General features: G+C 42.5%; 1 protein-coding gene across 2 annotated transcripts in view; it reads right to left on the bottom strand.

The window, feature by feature from the left end:
• Nucleotides 1-22,627, bottom strand: part of RBBP8 (RB binding protein 8, endonuclease) — a 446,933-nt gene that overhangs the window by 31,905 nt on the left and 392,401 nt on the right. For both annotated transcript variants that reach the window (XM_086965639.1, XM_086965638.1), the window contains exons 16-17: nt 12,842-12,911; nt 10,269-10,365 (exon numbers count right to left, since the gene is read on the bottom strand). In XM_086965639.1, coding sequence (XP_086821765.1) covers nt 10,269-10,365; nt 12,842-12,911 — 167 coding nt within the window. The remainder of the gene's footprint in view (nt 1-10,268; nt 10,366-12,841; nt 12,912-22,627) is intronic.

Here is a 22,627-nt window from a genome sequence, read left to right as displayed (position 1 = left end):
CACATGGCAGGTTATGCGGCAAGCCGTTGGAGCCACTAACGAATCCTATTTTTAATTTATTAGGATGTGTCTGTTTATTAAAGTGTTATACCGGGAAGGCGTCGTAAGACCCACAATGACTTGCTTTACCATTGATAATTGTGTATTTAGCCATTTATTTATTAAACGTTTGATAAATACATGTTTTCTTCCGTACTTGCCACAATTTCAGCTCCATCTGAAGCACAAGAAAATTAAACATTTTCATGGCCTAGTGTTCGGGAGGGTTAAGTTCAGGGGCCATGCAGAAACTCATGTCCAGGCTGAGTATAAATGAAAGTACTATTACAAAACCACAGGGAGGAAAATGACCCAAACGCAGCTTGGCCCTAGAGGGACTCGCTGCACCTGGTGTGTTGTAATGACGGGTATTAGATAGTCTTCTGTGGCTGCTGTTGGTCCCCCCTCAGCCGTGTGTGGCACAGACCTGAACCCCGGCGTTCCAACTGCTTCCGGGACATACGCGCCATTAGCGCCCTGGTTATTCCATAGCTGCTTTTGCAGGATCGTCCAGAAGAGGCCAGTGGGTGCTGCTCTGTTCGCGCAAAGCGAATAAACATGTGAATGAATGCACGAATGAATGAATGAAGAGTGGAACCGCCGCGGCCTTGTGTGTATTCATTGGTCGGGGTGGTGGCACTGCGGCAGGTTTCCTGCTTCACTGCAGTAGATGGAGCACCCGGGGGCGGAGGGGGCACATGCATCCCACAGCTCGTAGGAAACTAGGGGAGTCTCGGGGAAGCTGTAATCAGATCGCAGTTCATGATAAGATGCACGCTGTCTCAATTAGGAATCCCTCACACTGCTCACGGACTCCCAGACCTACTTAGGGGCTCGTACGTCACCTTCCAGGGCCTCCTCAAACGACCCCTGCCCAGCTGCACGGGGGAGGATTGGGAAACCAGTGACCCCGGCTGTGACCTGCCTGGGGAAGCTCCCAGCCTTTGGACCATAGCTTTGTGGTAAAAGCTTTCTTATCTTCTTTATGGGGCTAAACAAATGGCCCCATAAAGAAGATAAGAATGCTTTTACCACAAACGTAAGTCAAGGAACCCAGTCTAAAAAGGACCGGGCTTAGAGAGAAAGAAGAACGTCACTAGGACCTCTTCTCCAATGGCTGGCCACCGTTTAGGGCACCAGCCAATGGAAAAGAGGGGCGGGGCTTAACCTCGCTAGTGAAAATTGCTCTTTGTCATTAAGTCTCGCCAGCTCAACTGCGCATGTGCGCAGTCTTTCGCAGGCCGAGACCTAAAAAGAGAAGAGGAGGCTCTGATGTGTTGTAAGAGGTCGTTCTAGGATTTGAGGGCCAGGTAAGAGAAAGTGCAGCCCCCTGCTCTGCTTTTGTGTATGCAGTGCATGTGTGCTAGTGGGGTGTCCAGATGTTGGTGGAAGTGAATGCGGCTGTTCAGGTAGGCAGGGGGTGTGGGCGAGGAGTTTCAAGTGTGCACGCTTGTGTATTGGGAGCCAGTGGAGTTCCCTAAGGTGTGTTGTGATGTGGGCTCGGTGTGGAAGGTTGAGAACAAACGCAGAGAATGGATGTTCTCAAATACAGTTGGATGACTCTTAAACACAGGTTAAAGCAAGCAAAAAATGCACATGTCATCTTTTTCAAATAGTCAGTTTAAAAGTAAAAAAAGGCTAGAGCACAAAGCATATGAAGGGTGCCCAGCACTGAATGGAAAAACAGAGTAAACCAAGTCAAAAGAGATGTCAGGTCAAGCAGGTACCCTCACTACTCACCACGGAGGCTGCGTCCCAAATGCCCAACACTTTGCAGTGTGTTTGACACCGCATTACTCTGTAGTCTGAGTCACTACTTACTACGTTAATTACACCTGCAGCTCTATTAGCACAGGGTCCCACTACAGGACAGGGTTCTTGTCTTCCTGGTTTGTGGCGGAACATCAGCCCCTTGACATGTGGGCCTACTACTCTGAAAAGGCCAGTCTGGGTACAGCAGTGATCAGCTCCACGGCATCTTGGAAGAGCAATCTTCAGTGGGGAGCAATTGGGCCAGGATAAAAGGCTTTGTGGTAAGGGGTAAATACCATGATTACGAGGGGCCAAAAACCAAGGGGCTGAAAAGGGCAAAGATCAAGTCACTCGCAGGGGTTACCGATGTGTCAGTGGAGGGGAAGCGAACATGTCATAACGCCAGACGAAGTTACACTGTCTACCTAGATAAACAGAATCATTTACCCCCTGTTCCCCAACCAATAGAGTGTCCACAGAGACCAATAAGGTTAGTCAGTGGGGAGGTAAACCCTTCAAGCTAATGACACCGACCAGCTCCACCATTGGTCAACATCTTTTCATGCCCCCCTCATTTGTAGCGAGTTTTCTTCCTAGCCCTCTCATCATAGCATCAGAATTAATAATCACTAAAAGGTTGAAAGTCTCTGGGGGGCAGACCATGTGCCATCCTGCCCTATATTTTCGCTTTCTCCCCGAGCCAGTATGTTTCCCTGTGCAGGAGACTGTCTCCTGACAGGTGCTCTGAATGATCATGGATGTTGCTCGTTTGCAAACGTGGCAAATGCCCATGGATGAACGATACGATTCAGAGCTTAATTATTTATTGGTTTCTCTTCAAGACCCCTCTGACAAAAAATGCGATGCCTGGTCTGCATAACAAACAATGGCACACCCAGCGTGCCTCTCTGCCAGCACCGCAATTTGCCACAGGAACTTAATTGATCAACAACGGCTTGACAACACATATACAGGATTTTTCTTCTTTTTAATTGCCAAAAAAAACCTCACAATGCTTTTTCTCGTATTACTTCCTTTCTGCACTACACATTCACTCGAGGGATATCTGTTTGAACAAATCCTTCAGAGGGAGTTTTCCGTTTTATGTTCATAACCTTAAACTGTCTATAAGGGGGCAAGGTATTGTTTGCTGGTTAAGCAGCACTAAACCCCAAAGCAGGCATAACATTTGCAAAAAAACACAAGGAAAGTAGAACCATATATTATATTTTTCCAACAAGTTTAACAAAAGATGCCAGCTTGTAATAAGAACTGGCTTCACTAGCAGGAGAGGGGAAATATACCAGCTACATGCTGAGACAGGAAATGAAAACTTAATTCACAGCGGTTTGGCACACAAGGGTAGCTGTTTTTCGTCTCCTGTTTTCATTCACTATCAAAGCTAAGCACTTTCTGGAATTTACTGTTTTACTTCAGAAGCCAACGTTCAATAATGTAAAGTGGATTTAGGAGCAATAACTGTATTTTGTCAACAAAGGAGCCCCCCTCCCCCACCCCAAAAAAATGTTGCTATGTTTTGGCTACTGTTTCAGTTTCCTCCAAGGGAACCAGAAACCCTGGGAACAGTGTTTGCTACATATCCACCTCTCTACCCAATTACTATCTCTTGCTTTGCCTCTCCATTATTGCTGTACATATCCCCTGTCCATTTTGCCTTCCTTTCTTTTTGCCACAGCCCCATCTATTCTTCAGCCACCTTAGTGTTTGCTCATGCAGCATTTCAACATTACTGTTGAGACTTAGTTTCTTATGCATTTCACGTTAATTCTGATACTGTGATACTAGATTTACTTCCTCCACTTCCAGGCTCCAACTAATTCATTAACATTGACCAATATTTGCTGTATAGTGCTCAGGGATTAATCTCCAATGGACTTGTTCCTGCTTAATACAAACTGAAATAAATAAATTATATATTTGAGTGGCCCAAGGCTGTATGCTCTCTGATTGCAACATACAGCAGTATATTTCAATGGCTGGAGGCACTAGATGCATCCACGATCTCAATGACTAATGTCTTTCCGTGACCTCAAACAGTACTATGCATCTATGCCCACTGACAGAAATTTTCTTCAATGGCCCATCAAATACCTTGCATGCGTGGCCACAGAGAGTACATTCATCAATGGCCTCGGAGAGTAATGTGAATCCAAGATCCTGGGCAGGAAGTGCATCAATTATTATAGATCGTAGAGTGCATCAATGAGCCTGGATAGTAATGTACATCAGAAGGCCTACATACTAGCGTGCATTAATGGTCCAAAGCAGGTATGTGCACCAATGTCAACAGACCGCAACAGCATCGATGGATCCAGGAAGGAGAAGTAATAATGGACCCGGGCAGTAGACATTATAAACATCAACAGACCAAACAAACCTCCTGGCCCTACACAGTATCAATGGACCAAGACAGTACAAATAACAGGCCGTGACTTCAGGTGCTTCTTGTAGCTCATAGTGTTCTATGCCGCAGGGAGTGCCAACCCGAGTCAAAGCTGCACTGCCCCATCAACAATAATTCTGGTGGTTTTCTGCGATGCTTCCCCATAACCCCGGCTATAGCAGGCACAGGCCCTCACCGTGGCTCTTCACTGCATGCTTAGTTCCAAGGCCTCAGGTCCACAGAAGAGCAGCTTCAGTGGCCCGCCTTTGTACTAAGGATCACCAGGTCTGTAGTAACACTGTGTGGAAGGAGGCTACTGAAGCAGTTATGAGGCGGACTAGTTCAGTGACATTAAACAGAAATGAAGAGTTGTAACCAAGAGTTACAAGACAGAGATGCAGTATTAGAGAACAACACATTGCACCTCAAATAACAGGACTTTACAGGGCATGAAAAGCTGATCTCACCTGCTGCATACTGGGAAAAAAGAATGCCCCTCCCTACCTGGACTCTTCTACTGTACCAATTTATGATGTGCAGATTGAAAGCTTATTGACGAGCCATATGTTAAAGCAGCGTGCAAACAAATACAATACTATTTCTTCAATCAAGATGCGTAGATGGAGTTGCACAGAAAAATCATAGCATAAGAACAGATTTCCCTAAAAGACCAACTCACCCAACATTTAATCCATGAACATATTCATATCCATGACCTAGAATTTGGAATTCAAGGACACTTAATTGTTTTTCTTTGTAGAAAAGGCAAAATGAAAAATAAAATCTGTATGAGACCTCAAAGGAAAGGCTCATCATACAAAAAATAATAGTAAACAAGGTGAATGTTCCACAATCAAGTAGATTATCGAATAATGTGGGGATTGCTTCTTGTGCCCAGAAATTGTTGCAATTATGGTAGCAACAATAACAAAATAATTAAATAATGAGAAGTTAGAAAATGGTTACCATAATAAAACAATATTTAACACTCGCACTTTCTATCATGCAAGTCACTTACTGAATAGCATCCAGACATGAAAAACATGTTTTAAAGCAATTTAATGGTATCCGTTTGTTCATCTTAAATGAGGCGACGTTGGATATGTAGGAATTTAAAAATGTGGCTCAAATTGCACACAGCTATTTGTAGTGGGTAGTCAGTCCACCTAGTCATCTCACCACTACTAATTGAGGGGCTGTGAATTTTCACACTAGACAGTCAACGGGCAAGCAGTTCTGTATCTGGCAAGTTTCAGTGCACTGCCTAAAGTCATGGCTCTTTGCCTTCTCACACAATAATGTGCTACAAAGAGATAGATTACAGCGGAAGAAGCAGTGAACTTACCTGCAGGTAAATCAGTAGGGTTATGGCAGAGTCCGTCAGTTGATAGGCAACTGAAGTCATTTTTTGGAAGGTGACAGAACCTGTTTGCATTAAAAGACTCCCCCATATTAATCCATATTAGAACCAAAGCCTAGTGAACTACCAGAGGCACTGCACCAGTGAATGATTCACAAATGTGAATTACATCAGAGCCCTAAGTAACCAACCAAGAGGCATACTTCAAATCTTGAAATTCCTGCATGGCCCTAAGCACCATGATTTAGGATTAAAACGACCACACTTCTGTCATCCTCGTAGTTGAATCCTGCATACTCCCTCTTCATACATATTCTGTCATTATAATTTTTCTGAACACACTGGGCTCTCTGTCATTTTGTTACTTTACAAATCAGTGCAGCTTGCGGGTTGGGGGTAAGGGTGGGGTGGGAAAGAGGGTGTCAGAAGTAGGGTGTCAGAAGTAGGCTGTCTGTGACCTGCCCATCACCTCACCACAACGACGAGGCTCTGAAAGTAATGAGATGCATACACATTGAGCAGACACAAACACATAATGCACATACATACCATAGGGCGTACGCCAGGGGTTTCTTACCTTTTCTGTAACCAGAGCGACTTGTGCTCAATGAACATTTTCCCAAGTTACTAATATTGTTGGCCTTGTAATAGCAACAACATCAGACAAGATTATATTGGTGGCCACGCTATTCAACATTACCAACAGAGATCATCTGAGTGCATCAGGCAGGGTTGCCAACAGTAACTTAAAGTCTTTGTTCATTTGGAATCCTTTTACATAGGTAGCACTGTCATGTCTTTTAGGATAGTCTCATCGATGTATAACCCATTTTATATACGTCATCCCATCCACACGTCTATAATGATTCTAAACAGGTGACCTTTTACCGAATAGCTTGCTTCTGTCTCTTCGACAACAGGCTCTCAATCTTTCATCTGAATCCCTGTACCTGAGGTACATAAACATGTCCCCAGGCACGAAAGATATATTCTGTATAAGAATCACCACTTTTTGTCATCCTTGGCCTACAGCCAGCTGTGCATGATCACACTTGTTTAGAAAAGCATTGGTGATCGTTTTCTAAACATTTATGATTGTTTTCAAAACATCCATGATTGTTTTAAAAAATATATCATGACCACTTTAGTATAAAAGACCCTCCCTTCCCCCTACAAATTAGAGGAGAATTTGTTCCTGGTTGAAACGGGGGTCCTGCTTGCCAAATCTGCGACACACATCGGTCTGACATCCCTTGCGGGGGTCATCCTCGATGCAGAGACGGAGTCCTTCGTTCTTAACCATCAGGTGATGGGGCGGGTTCATCCCTAGGGTTTTTTTGGCTACAGATATACATACCTATACGCATATAACCTACACATCCAGGTTAGGCCAGGTACATTTTAACAAATTACTTAGGACGCGCATTTTAGGAATATGCAATTGCTACTGTTATTATCTAAACTGCTTATGTTAATCTTAATTGCACTATGGTAGAAATGTATCTACTATTCACAATATTGGTACCAGCAATCTCTTTTGTAAGCTTCTGTCTCCTGATTGTTGCAGCTCATATGTTTTACATCAGGCTGTCGCTAGACCAATAAATACTTATTGAAACATCCTAATCACCATCCTGTGCATTTTCGGAGAGAAAGCAAGCAAGAGTGTCTGAGAGAAACCTACTGTACTGTTTTACACGATCCCTGAGGAATAAGGGTTGTCATGTTCAGTGGTTGCCAGAAACTACCTACACCACTGTAGAATACAGAGGGGTGGTAGTGGCACCGTACAGCTAGCCAGCTAGGTGGTCTAACGGCTGACATATCCCATGGGGGTGACCAGAGCCTGTCTGTACACCAATCCCTCACTTAAGGTCATCCAAAACACGCAGGTCCGTGGGGAGGGGGCTCCTAGGAACTACACAACAGCACATTACTGCTGTAGCTAAAATGTTCATGGCACCAAGGTAATATTAGGAATAAATCTTCCAAACGCCACATGATTTATCACTTGGCTTTAAAAGTATTTTGGAAATGCAACTATTTTTCTCTAAACATCATCTATGAACTCTGAAAATACATAAATATTTATCTCGAATAAACACTTTTCAATTTGATATAAATATATTAAAATCAGCCAAGCTTATGATTTAGTAGAGTGGGCTGCACACAGGAGAGCTTCTCAAAGGAAGCTGGAGGACCAGTAGCTCACAAGCTACTCGTTGGAGAAGCCTGGTGTATGCACACAAAACACAGGAATACACACACAACCTCCTATCTCGCAAGCTATGCACTCACTCTAATGTAGCATGAGTAACAAGGGGGCTCAGAGCATTGTTCATTGGTAGCACGATGACAGGCCAACCACCGAGGCTCAAAACAGCCAGCATCAAGCAGGGTGTGACTGCTTGCTGGATATTTTGAGAAGGGAGCAAGCAGAGCAAATGCTGGGCATCTGGAGGTGTTGGGGGAAAGGGGGTACGGAGGTGAAAGGTGAGCATGGTCTCTGGCGCAGCACAGATTCCAGTATAGCGAAAGAAGAAACATAACACATGAACAAATAAAAGAATTACATACTGAGGCAGGCACAATTTAGACACCAGAAGGGGAGCTGAGCTGTTGCCAGACCAATCAGAAAGGGGTCTCAGGCAACAAAATGAAAAATTTGAATAACAATTGTTGTAAACCGATATTGTAACTCAATGTGGAATGCAGGCAAGAAATGAGACAAGAGAAAGAAGTCAAGGATATCGGAGGCATAGCGCACAGGGGTTTCTCCACGCAAAAGAGATGCCAAGCTTGTTTTATCACAGTTGCAGAGAACCACGATCCTTCTTCTCATACAAAGAGGCTTCTCGGATGACACCATATACACTGCACAGGATCACCATGCATATGACGCAACTTAATTAGAAAAGACAAAAACTAAGAGGAAAAACAAAGGTCTTAATTTTTCCCAAAACCTTGTGAGGTAGACATCCTTCAAAGATCGGTCGCCAGAGGCTTTAGGTATATCCTATCGCATCCAGGTGGGCACAAAGATAACACACATATACACATGTAGCATTTCACAGGGGTCTTAAGATGTGCAATCACTGGGTAGAACAACATAAGGTAGGCCATAATGAATAAATATAAGCAGGATGTCACAGAAGATGATCCAAAGCACTTGCGTCTCAACACAATACCCACCCAAAAAATTCAGGAGAGATGCAGTGCGAGTAGCTGGAGACTCCGGATTTTGTTGAATTTTGAAAACCACAACTTATGCACACAGCAGCAGCATAATTAAAACTGTTGTGTGAGGGATAGGGGAGGAGGTACAACACCTTGAAGCAAAAATTGAATGATCTTACATTAGACTCAGAGTAAAGTACTGAAAAAGAATGTAGGTATAAACCATTAAAAACTCCAACAATAAAACTATTGCTGAACGCATGAAACGCAAATGCGTCTGAAGTATATATGATTCATATAATATGTTTGATCGAGAGATGTTAGACTCTACCAAGTACAGAAAACCCTGTCTTTGCATCAATTCTTAATGGAAGATTCAAGAAAGGGTGGACTCAGCGCCTCCATCAGGGCCAGAGAGCAGGGACACCTAGAAGTACACACTGATTGATCTTTTCCTTTGTCATTACACCTCCAATAGTTTCTGTGCACTGCAGGTGGCAGGAACGGTAAAAGTTTAGGTAGCAAGTCTGACAAAGGTTAACTTTCAGAAACAGTTCCCTCCTGCTTGTTATTGAAAACTGTAATGTGTAGAAAACCATTGTTAATTTTCCTGTTGAATGCGAAAGCTAAAATTCTTACAAAGGTAAAAGCCAATTGCCTTCATTATGCTGTCAAATCCAAAACACTGCTTTATCCAGCTCAAACAGGAGTTTGTTCTTGGGAAGTCTGGTTTTGTAGCTCAATATATTGGCTTGTTTGAACTCCTAATGCATTGGCACAAGCTCAAGTTTTAAAAAGGGATTATACACAACAGCTTGGCATTAAGTAGAGGAATGTAACAAATAATTAATTTTCTGTATATTATAGTCAAATATAGTGATATTTTAGAACGGAGTCGATTGAAGAAAATCATACGCATCATCAATTACTAGCAAAAGTTTCATTTTAAAGAGAGGGAAATTAAACGGGCAGGAGAAGGGGTAAAATATATTAAAGTAAAAGTTATTAGAACCATGGAAAAAATTAAATATTTGCATTTCAAATTTGTGTTAAGAATGACACTTTGCTGGGGCATTTCAAACCTTTTGAAGTAGAGCAAATTTTATTCCATACGCAGTTTACCCAAGGATCTATATTTAGTACAGCGACAGAAAGATGTTCGGTGTATAAAACCAGGTAGGAAGGTTAACAATACAATGTACCTAAAGTATCTCTCTAAATTTGGACACAGTTGTAATGGTCAGTGACAATGTTAGCAAAAATTTTTGCTGCGTATATGCAGTTATTTCTGGTTTTCCGTGTTGTAACCATTTTCTTACAGATTATAGAAATTATTAAACAGTTAATATGCACATGCTTATGAAGTGAAATGGAAACTGTGTAAAGAGAAACAAAGCTCAATTTAAGTCACCAGCCCCTCAAACACAGATTGGCATTAAGAAACAGTGAATGCTTAAAACATGTTCTGAATAAAGCTTCTATTGTAGTGATTTTTAAATTCTTGAAAATGTTTGAAAATTAGCTAGTCATACTTACTATTTCACATTCTTTGCAGGTGTGCCCAAGCATTTTTCTTCTTTCTTCTTTGTTCCGTACAACCTCAATATGAGGAAAATCTAGATATCCTTTCTTTCTATTGTGAGAAGAGATTACAAATTCCCAATGAAATGCTATACAGAAAACTGACAAGCTCACTTTCAAGAAAAAAAAACCTGTGACACAGATATGCTAGCATGGTAGTAACACAGAACTTATCCCTTAGTTTTATAGCTGGCTTTTAAATAATAACGTTATGCCTAAATCATCCACCACAATAGTTCCCTCAAATGGTTTAACCTGTCCACACCTCACAATATATTTGGGCAATCTCCGACATTTGGAGGGAAAGAACATCAAGGGCCTAAAGTGATCTTTGGAGCCTGCTGCAGCACTGCAAAATGAAGCTTGATGAATACCGAGGCTGCCAGTCTTAATCCCAGCTCATGACTCTTTCTTAAGCCACCCTACAATTCCTGTCTGTACAACTCATTCTTGCACATGATTTTTCAACCCTACTTTCTTTCCTTGTCCCTGGTTTCCCATCTTTCTATTCCTCTACATTTCTTCCTATTCTGATTTTCTCTCTCATGATCTGAGTCAAAGTTTGATGATGAAATATAAGTCCTGGTCCTCGGAAATGAGTGTCGGTGGCCACCACGTGCACTGGCAAACATTAAACACTTAAAGGAACCCCTTTTTGAAAGATTTTCGCTCAAGACCTTGTGGTTTATTGCAAGTTCAAACCTGCATATAATGCTTGAACTCAAAGAGGTCATCACTGTGTCGGACACTGAATTACCCAGTTACCAGTGTCGAGAAACCTCTACATTGCCACATTCCATATAGACACAACCGAATAATGGCCACTGCTTTAACTCTAGTTTGAATGGGCTGGAGTGATGATTTGTGTTGCATATCAATCATAGTCGTCCACAAAATCATAACTGGTTGAGAACAGGTCTGCCATCAATGTCAAAACACATCAGGCATACAGTTAGAAGAGGAATATGGGTCCAGATCAACCTACATCAAACAGCTCTGAAAAATAGAACAGCTTACATAACTGGAATCACAATCTTTTGTACTGTGGCTAAACATCTAGAAAGGATTACATTCGAGAATGCCTAGTAAATAAAAAACTTTAAAGTCTCATGAACTGCGGTTTTATGAAAGTCGGAAGCAAAAATTGCTGTTAACCATATGAGATTAGAATTTTACCATGTGCAATGCATGGAGTATTGGTTTATTGCTACGTCTAGTGCCCTTTAAACCATTCAATATAGCAGATCATCCCATTTTGGTACATTGCTTGAGCGCTGCATTTCTATTTAAAACTATTTTTGGATTTTACTGTAAGTGCTCACATATTCAGAAATGTTCTTAGTGTAAATAAGAACTAGAAGTTTGTTTCATTCACCTCCAAACAGATCACAGCGGATGGTATTAGTACACTTCAACATTCATCATGCTGACATGTAAAATAACTCTGTTGCCAGTTATACTTAACATTTACATGCCCTCAATATTATCAACGTGGCCAATATTATTAATTTGTGCAGATGTTAAACGAGTGGATCAGATCAATTAAATATGTCAATAATTTTTTTAAAAAGATGTAAATTCAGGAAGAACTCTAACGCAAAAATGTTCTGTAGACCTTCTGGTAGACATTTAGGTCAGAGTACATTCTGGTGCCCTTCAGACCCCTCAAACAAAACACCGTTGTACCTGTTCTTCCTGGTTTAGTGTTCTGCTGTAGCACAGAGGAAGCAATAAGCACAAATACTACATATATTCATCATAAAACAGCAGGCATCCTGTAGCCTGGTTAGACAAAGTTCTCACATTATTACCGCATTCAAGGCCAACTTTGACGAAGTCATTTAACATGGACTGAAGAAAATACCACCTCAGCAGCTGAAAGAGCACTCCTGTAATCTAGACTACTCTATTGCAAACACTTTCTTTTACGATCTCCCAAACACTCCTACGATCAGTTTTCCAGCTCACAGTCGGATGGTCAGACATGCAAATGGTCTCTGAAAAGGAGCGTCGCGGACAAGAGAAGTGCACTGCCTCTCAGTATTTCTGAGATTCTGGTTGAAGACTGCGCATCAGATGCAGAAACTACCCACAGGACCACAAGATAAAAATTGCCTCAAACTTTATCAGTGATTCGCTGGATCAACTATCTAAGCAATGTATCTGATATTCTGCCAAGAGCTAGTGGATAGACTTGCTTGGAAAAGTATTGGATTTTCAGGGGGCATTCTTGTTTTTTTTTTATTCACTAGGTTTTTTTCATTCAAGTGTGACACCTTGTTCCTTAGGTTCCAGTATGGCCAGATATTATTGGGCTTCAATAGTAACAATTGGAGTAGTTTATCACTAGTGTCCTGGGGCAAGAGCACTGAAGGTACCCTAAACGGAGATGACCAACTAAGCCTCCTTTTTTCCACAAAAACCTAGGCACTTGCGTTTTGACTTATTTTTGTAAAATCCACTACATTTTCCTACATGCTAGTTTGATTCTTCTAACTTAAAAGTAATCTTCACACTATTTAACTTACCTTTCATCACTCTGAATATATGGCTCCACGAATGCTCTTTGCTTAGTTGCATCTCTCTTCTCTTCCTGTTCTGTAAATTAATACAAAATGAACACAATTGCAAAAGATAAAGTTGCACACAGCGAGCAATGATTGACATAGAAATATCAAAGAGAGAATATTACAACTGGTTCCAAGTAATTCAAAAGGAGTATGTGCAACTGTTGGCGCTCCTCAATCTGCATTACACTTAATATAAACAGTCAGAAATCGTGCTTAGGTTTTCAAGTTCAGTACTAATTTCATAATTTCCAATCACACATTTTCCAGTGTTAACGGGTTAAGTGAACCAAGTCTGTTTAATGAAGAGAAGAGCATTCCTAAGTCTGCAGTTTCTTTGAAAAGAGCCACAGTGGGGTTGTCTGTGCTCATGTTTTGCTGCTAATGACAGCCACTTAGCTGATAAAGGAGTCAGCAATCTGGATTAGGTCATCAGTGCACTACATGGAGGTAAGAGTTAATTCTACTTCTGACCTGAAGATGGAGAACTGAATCCCTTGGTCTGGCTGAAAGGTTAGTACGGCGTTGGGCACTTTGTGGAGTCCTCATACAAGGAGTGAGAAAGGCACAGATCAGATGTCACATTTTCTGCACCATTTTCTCTCATTATAATAAAGGAACCTGGAGCGGCTTTTGAGAAGACCTCTCAATTAAATGAGCAGTAGCCGGGTTCCTGAGGATTTTTTCCCAACCTGAGTAACAGGACATACGCAGAGGGCCAACATATTATGTAGCCTCCAAATGGCTGTAAGTTAGGGTAAGAAGCACTGAAAAAAAGCTCTATGCAACAGAGATGAAGACTTTGGAAATGGAGGCAATCACACAGGTACCTCTCACCATTTCATGCAATGAGGAGTACTTCAAAAACACACCGCAGACGCTTATCCTGTAACAGGAACACTTTAAATGGCAACCCGCGTTGGGGAAAGAGGAGCTAGAAACATCAACTGATGCAACAGAAATGCATTGAAGTGGTGCTATAACTAGTGTTTAAAAAGTGATGTCAATTAACTGGGCCTGAAAATACAAACTTTATACTCCAGAAAGTGTGCTTGTGAGCCTGTGAGAAAAGGGCTTGAGTAAAGAGATTCTGAAAAAAAAGCAAAATAAAAAGCTTTTTGTCTATGCTGTGCAGTGGGATGAGCCACTTTGAAGGCAAGTGTACTCATGACGAAATATGCATGCACATGCTTCACCTTGAATGTGAGCACCTAATGACACAGATGGTACTTTCAATAATGGGATTGGCAGATAGTTTGCTGCCTAATGATTGATTGATATATATATATATATCTATCTTTAGTGGTATAGCCCATCTCCATATCTGCTGTGCTAACAGAGAGCTGCAGAGAGTGTGTTCCCCCTTGTTTGTTTATGTAGTACATAGCTGTCATATTGTCTGTGCGGACTAAGACAGCTTTGCCTGACACTTGAATTTGAAATGCTTTTAGAGCTAGAAACACAACTAGCAACTCCAAATGGTTGATGTGGAGTAACTTTTGTCGCGGTGTCCACCTGCCTTGCATGGTGTGATACAGTAGGTAAGCTCTCCAGCCGGAGAGCGATGCGTCCGCGCTCATGACTATTTGAGGAACTGGCTCTAGAAACGGTCGCCCTTTGGAAAGGTTTTTGGTGTTCCACCATTGCAGAGAACGAGGAGTCCGACCGTCTACCAACACTGGGTCGGTTGGTTGACCTTGAGCCTGGTTCCATTGGCGTGCTAAGCAATCTTGAAGTGGACACATTTGCAGTCTTGCGTGAGGTACTACAAATATGCAAGATGCCATCATTCCTATGAGCTGCCTGAACAATCGAGCTGGTAGCGAGTGTTGCGGTTTGAATTTTGTTAGGAGAGTTTGTACACTTGTTATCTTGGCTGGAGAGGGATACGCTAGTGTTAGTTGTGTGTTTATTGTAGTGCCGAAATACTGTTGTATGTGCGAGGGTTGCAGATGCGATTTGGTGTGATTTACTGTGAATCCCTAGTCGTGAAGCAGTTGAATAGTAGCGTGAGTGTGTTGTACACACTGGCTGTATGAGCTGGCTTTTATGAGCCAGTCACCTAGATATGGGAAGACAAGAATATATTGTCTTCATAAGTGTGCTGCTACTACTGCTAGGCATTTTGTAAACACCCTTGGCGCTGTTGTGACTTCAAATGGGAGCACTTTGAACTGGTAGTGCAGTGGAAGGACTTGTTGGAGTGTGACTAAATGAAAATGATCCGACTGTATGTAAATGTTTAATGATCTAAGGTCTAGGATGGTTTAGAGATCCATCCTTCTTTGGTATTAGGAAATATAGGGAGTACACTCCTTTGTTTTTCTGATACTCTGGAACTATTTTTTATTGCATTTTTATTCAGGAGGGATATTACCTCCTGTCTGAGCAGTGTTAAATGTTCTTTTGACATTGGACGCTGCTTGGGTGGTATGTTTAGGGGGTGGATGTTAGTACTAGACAGTAACCTGATTGAATTATTTAGAGCACCCACCTGTCTGATGTGATGTTTTCCCAGGCTGGCAGGTATTGTTGAAGTCTTCCCCCGACAGGAGTGGAATGAGGCGAGGGAAGAGGGAGGGAGCCATTGGGCAGGGGTAGAGGCAGAGCGGGAGTTGTTATTTTTACCTTTGCCTTTGTTATTGTTACCCCTGTAATCACCCCTTTGGTAGCCCTTGCTGTAAGTAGACTGTGTAGGTGCTTTGTATGAGGTAGAAGGTGTGTCTGAAGAGTGTCCCCTGGTGGCACCTCGATAGGACGAGCGTCGAAATGAACGTCTGGGAGCCTGTGACTGCAGGGCTTCCATATATTTGGCGGCATCTGTATCCTTTTTTTATTTTTTCAAGTGATACATCTACGTTAGGTCCGAATAGGTGTTCCTCATCAAAGGGTTGATTAAGAATGGCACTTTGTACTTCAGGTTTGAACTCTGATATGCGTAGCTAGGCATGTCTACGTAATAAAACGCTGGTGTTAACTGCCCTAGAGGCAGTATCTGCTGCATCAAGTGCACATCGAATAGAGGTGTTTGTAATAATTTTCCCCTCTTGGATAAGCTCATTTGCTCTATCCTTGTACTTATCAGGGGGGTGCCTCATTAATGATTCTCATTCGTCATAATGTGCCCTGTCGTATCTGGCTAATAATGCCTGTGTATTGGCGATACGCCACATGTTTGCTGCTTGAGACGCCGTTCTTTTCCCTGATGAGTCAAGTAGCTTAGACTCCTTATCTGGTGGTGGAGCTTCACCTGATGTTTGTGAGTTTGCTCTCTTGCGTGCATTGGAAACTACAAGTGAGTCTAGTGATACTGGGCCTTTAATATATGCTGGGTCTGAGGAGGCCGCTTAATATTTTTTCTCTATACGAGGGTTAAGGACCCGAGTTCTGACCGGGTCCTTGAAGACTTCAGGAGCATGTTTAATCACTCCTTTACGTTACAAAAAAAGGGGGGTTTTACCCATGCAGTCGCGGGGACCTGGGCGCTCTTTGGTATGTGTAAAGGAGGGCCCCCGCAAGGAGAGCGTGTTATGTACAATACACACTAACACTGAATAACACAACCATTAATAAAGGGATATAAATCAGATGAATGACAAGTATTGTCTTTTATTTAACAATACCGAATTACAATCAATTTGGAAAATTTCATCTCTAATCAATAGCCCCAGTAAGAAAAGGAAAGGAGGGGAGGGAGGATGTGCTCAGGGCAGTGTTAAGTCAAAGAAAAAGTACACACAGTCATAAAGAATCGTGAGTTATAACAGTCTGTAAAACAGAATCAAAGCAAATCTGATACAAAAAGCCTACATTTTTAAAGGCATCCTTTAGGAAAGTTCTTGAGAAAAAGGCATTAAAAGAGTTGGGCTCAGACAAGGAAGTCATCATTAAACCCGCCGATAAAGGCGGGGCTATCGTTGTGCAGGATCTTTCTAAATATAAAGAAGAAATATACAGACATTTGTCAGATGGTGTTAGTTATCTACAACTACCAAGTGACCCTTCCAAAGACCTGTCGGCCCGGATCTTGACTACCACACAGAAAGGCCTGGACCTAGGATTTCTAAGCGAGCAGGAATTCAAATTTTTAAATCAAAAATTTCCAAGACTGGCCGCGATTTACACCTTACCCAAGGTGCATAAGAACTTGGACAATCCACCTGGACGGCCCATCGTGTCGGGATGTGGGTCGATACTAGAACCCTTGTGTAAATACATAGACTTTTTTCTCAAGCCTATTGCACTTACCACCAGAGCTTATCTCCGTGACACCACCCAAACCATCAATTTAATAGATGAGATGCCTTTTGATCCAGCTAGTTCATTCTTGGTCACGTGCAATATTGTGTCCCTTTATACTAGCATTCCCCAACAGGATGCTCTGGATGTAATAAGAGAGGTTTTGGATAATAGACCAGCCCCTGTCCAAGTTCCAACCGACTTCATACTTGAACTGCTGAGCATTGCCATGAAAGAAAATTTCTTTATCTTTCAGGAGGAATTCTACGTGCAGACCCAGGGAGTAGCCATGGGGGCTACTTTTGCCCCAAATCTGGCCATCATTTTTATGGATCATTTTGAGAAACAATACATTTTTTCTTCCAATAACCCATTTCAAACATATCTGGCCCTCTGGGTCAGATATATTGATGACGTCCTATGTATCTGGAACGGTAGCAAACAACATCTAATAGAATTCCATGATTGGCTCAATCTAAGAAATCCAAATATTCAATTTACAATGGAATCCAATAATGAGACTATTCCGTTCTTGGACATCTCAATCTATGTGGATAAGGATCACCTACAGACTACACTTTTCAGGAAATCCACTCCCTGTTGCAGTATGGGAGTCACCACCCCCGTGGCCTTAAAGACAATCTGCCGGTGGGACAGTTCTTGAGGATTAGAAGAAATTGTTCGACTCGAGCTAATTACATTAAGGAATCTGAGACTCTAAATGAACGTCTCGTTGCACGTGGATACCCAGCACGAATGGTTAGACGGGCCCGTAAACGGGCCTGGTACAACCCACGGGAGAGCCTGCTGAACCCTGAAACTACCAATCCTACTGAACTTGAACGTATCATTTGTGTCACTTCCTTCTCAACACGTAGCAATGAGATAAAACAAATAATCAATAAGAACTGGTCTCTGGTGGCAGACGAGATCAAACAACCGGACCTCCCACTCCACTCCTTTAAAAGGGCTAAAAATATAAGGGACCTGGTGGTCCACTCCTACCTGGAACCAGTGAGCCAACACCACAGCTGCGGTACATGTACTGCATGTGACACTACCATTCAGACAAAGACATTTGCTCACGATGGACGTGTCTATACCTTAAAACATTACACCAATTGTAATTCGACTTGTGTAATTTACATCATACTATGCCCTTGCAATCACGTATATGTTGGACAAACATAACAAAAAATCAAATCCCGCATCTCCTCTCATTGCAGTAGACTACGTTGTAAAGTATCAGGAGCGCCACTGGTAGCACATTGGCAAAAGGCAGGACATATGGTGTCTGATTTAAAATGGTTGGTCATCGAGAAGGTAACCTTAGGGAGAAGAGGGGGTAACATACTGACCATTCTTAATACACGTGAGTCCAAATGGATGTCCCTTCTGGACTCCATAAAAAATGGACTAAATGAACAGGACAGTAGCCTGGCACAATTAGCAGCGCTTGGTTAATATATCTTTATCCCTGCGACCATTTAGATGCTCCACACTATTCAGTAATTGAATGCAGACATTTACACCTCTAGTTTAACATCATCCAATTGACATGAGAAATGTGTACATTAAACTCGTCTACACTCTCATGTTCAGAGAAGTGCACGAGTGGGTCTAGAGTGTCTAGAGTGTCATATGATATATGTCAATATATATGCAAGCGGCTCGTTTTCACTCTCATGTTTGTGTAGTGCACGATTGTCGCATGGGCTTTCTAAATATATTGTTGCTGAAAAGAAAACAAACTTTTCATTTTTTCATAGCGTGATTGCACTAGTTGTATTACAAAAATAATATGCTACGACCACTTGTACAGAATGGAGATTCACTTATATACTGTGCCTTACTTATGACTCGTGTACAACCTCCTGTGTGAGAGTTGCCCGAGCGGATAGTTTTGCTACTGTTCATATGGTTACATCAATATGTATGACATGGCAACTATTTTGGTTTCTAATTTGTTTTATGACATTTTCCACTTTATTACCCGTGACCCCATCTAATAATGGGCGCATCCCAGAAATCTTGCTAAAATTGGTGCAAGTTCCGTCCTCCATTTCCGCTGTGTCGGAGTAACTCTCCCATGTCCTTTGAAAGAGTTGATAAATAATGGCCCCGCCCCCAACTCCGCGTAGCTGCCTCACGGAGTTGACAGAGAGAAGCCTTTGAGTAATATGTAAGTGATCCCTCGCCGGTTAAACCATTGCATGTTGATCGGTGATTTCACACGTTTTCTAAACAGTGGCTTCCTTTTATTTAGGAATTGGTTACAAGAGCACCTTTTCAAACTGCAGCCTCAGCGGGTAATTTGTGCCCTTGATTGAAGATTTCATTAGCTTATGACCTCCGCTACGGCTTCACGTTAGCTGCCTCACTGAGTCGACAGAGGAAAGCCTCCGATTAATGTGTAAGTGATCCCCTTGCCCCCTTTTTAACCTTTGGATTCCGAGTAGCGGACTTACGCATTTCTAACAGTGACTTTTTCCATCCAGGATTCAGTCACAGGAGCAGCCTTCCAAACAACAGCTTTAGTGTTTAACTCGAGCTCCTGATTCTAACATCGTCGAAGTTTGTTAAACACGGAAATGGCTATTTCATGTGTTAATTAATTAACATGATGCTCTAACAGAACAGTTCAAAGGTATGCCATTTGACCATGGTGCATTTTAGTCTCTAATTTTTAGTCTTTGGTTACAAATAACTTGTGGGATGTCACCAATACGCCTATATTAAATTATGTAAATGTTAGGTGTATCTACACAGTGCATTATGTGTCTCTGCTGAATGCATTACCTGATTTAACTGTTCTTTCCATAAATCCATAGACCATGTTCGGCCTGCGTCATATACGTAATAGGCTACTTGAGAATAATTAAAATAATTTTAGCGCGATGCCAAAAAAAAACAAATTTTGGCTTCTAATCACTTTGGAGGTATGCCATTTGAAAACGTAGAATTAATTTATCTGCAATGACGGTCGCGGCAGGTCACTTACATCTTCTTTTTATCTCGCAGTGACCTATAAAGTTGTCACCATTCACGAAGCCCCTAGTGGAACAGCGCCACTCACCTGTGTGTCTATTGTAAGTAGCAAGTGGATCCACACACTAGTTTGTGTTATCGTCTAACCTATAAGACCTTTCCTTAATATAGAGATAATAGGTCTTTGAGTATCGGCATACAGGATCTGAACCATGGCTTGTCCTTGGGAGAAGCCTTGTAATCTGTCCCCCATACTCCACTTTTTGCTAAGACAGTACAGTTCCTTTTAATTTATTTTGGTTCGTACCATACTGGTTAAACTTTCCTCTGTAGTATAAAATATCGGTGAGTCTGACCGTGACCAATGAGTTGGCCTTACTCACATTCCTTGTTCTGAGGCCGTCTTTGGCCCAGACCCCATGGCAATTAGTTACTAATGAATACAATGGTCAAAACGTCTAGTAAGTTGACGACATTATAGATAATACTCTGATTCTTGTTTTTAATTTCACAGATAGTATTGCCCCTCCCCAACTCTCCCAGTCCTGCACACGTCCTGATGAAGACCCCGTATAAGGATTTAATGTAGCCTACGGCTAGGGGTCGAAACGTCGACGCCTCTTCCTTCTCAGACCTCCGGCACATGCCCCTGAACATTCGGAATTGTGGTTGTGTCCGTTGAATGTCTGCCATATAATAGTTTCCTAAAGGATGCCTTTAAAAATGTAGGCTTTTTGTATCAGATTTGCTTTGATTCTGTTTTACAGACTGTTATAACTCACGATTCTTTATGACTGTGTGTACTTTTTCTTTGACTTAACACTGCCCTGAGCACATCCTCCCTCCCCTCCTTTCCTTTTCTTACTGGGGCTATTGATTAGAGATGAAATTTTCCAAATTGATTGTAATTCGGTATTGTTAAATAAAAGACAATACTTGTCATTCATCTGATTTATATCCCTTTATTAATGGTAGTGTTATTCAGTGTTAGTGTGTATTGTACATAACGCGCTCTAATCACTCCTTTAGGCATTGGTAAAATGGATGAGGACCCTTGTGCATTATCAAAGGTATCCATTAGAAGACTTCATCTACAGGGTCTGTATGCATGTCTACCCCATGATATTGCGCAGCTCTGTGAATTAATTGATTGAAACCCATAGTGTCTTCTGGTGGGGAAGGCCTTGAGGGGTATAAGTCATCCTGAGGGACATTTGGGACATCTGGGGTGTTATAATCATCCCACGGGTCAGGTGATCCTGTAGGAGTAGCTGGATCAGGTATGTTACCCCCCATATGTCAGAGCTATCATCCCTGTTGTCATCATCTGGTATGATAGAGGTTGCTGGGGAATGTTGTGGTATGGGAGGATGTGGTGATGGTACAGGTGAAAGAGAAGGGGAAGGCAGTTTTAAGGGACAGGTAGCCATGTCCTTTTTCTTTGAATGCGGAGCTGGAGCTGGTGTGTCCAGTGGTCGCTTTTTTTAAGCCAAAATTAGCTGTCCAGTGATTGGATCTTTAGCTAGAGTCTTCTGAGCAGGGTCTAGATAAAGTAAGTCCTCTGCAGGAGGCCGATTTTTTGGTGCGGAGGAAGGTTTTGTTACCGAAGCGGTTTGTTTTGGTTTTTTGGTAATGTCTTTAACCGGAGAAGCAGGAGTCTTTTTCGAATCCGAACCTTTTTTCGGTTCCGGGGATTTTTTCGGCTCCGGTATACTTTTTGGATCCAATGTTTTTTTCGGTCCCAGTGGTTTTTTCAAATCCAAAGCGGGTTTTGCTTGGTTCCGATCTGGGTTTCGGTGCCGAAGGAGTAGTGGAATGTTTCGGCACCGATGGTTTGGATGTCGGCGTAGCCGGTGAAGTTGTGTTTTTCGGAGCCGGTAAGTGCGCGCCGGCATCGTGCGAAGGCCGACTCGAGCCTGAGTCGCCTGAAGGCTTAATTAGCTTCTTAGCCGGGCCCGAAGGTGGGGCAGTAGAAGCAGTGTGTCGGTATGCACCAGAGCACGTGGGCGAGGGTGTGACCAGGGCCTTCTTTGGGTGTGTCGAGGAAGGGCCGGGTCGACTGTCTTAGTTATGACCCGCTGTGCTGGAGTGATGTCCTCGACTTCGGAGTCTTCTGCCTCGGAATTGCTGTCGACGTCGTGTTCTGGAACGTTGACGCCTTCTTCAAAGATGTTGTCCGGAATCGAAGCTGAAGATCGAGCCATTGTTCTCCTCACTCTTCAGAAAGAGGCACAAGCGAAACAGTCTTTGGCCTCGTGCTCCGAGGTGAGGCAAAGGTTACACACTTCATGAAGGTTGGTGTGGGGAAACTTCGACCCACATTGAGAACACTTTTTAAGTGGCGTCCTTTCCATGAGCTGGAGTCGAGGCCTATTTAGGCCCGAAGGCCGTCGACGACGACCGGAATCAAAGTCTTCGGTGTTGAAGAGTAGCGTCGACTGGAAAAGCGTTCGAAACTTAATTTCTGTAAGTTAGTGAGGATTGCGCGTCGAAGGAAATCGGTTCCAACACGGAGCGCTG

Source organism: Lissotriton vulgaris, chromosome 4_1, assembly GCF_964263255.1.
Source record: "Lissotriton vulgaris chromosome 4_1, aLisVul1.2, whole genome shotgun sequence".
Lineage (NCBI taxonomy): Eukaryota > Metazoa > Chordata > Amphibia > Caudata > Salamandridae > Lissotriton > Lissotriton vulgaris.
The sequence above is the reverse complement of the archived record's forward strand: the minus strand, read 5'-3'. Positions and strand labels throughout refer to the sequence as shown.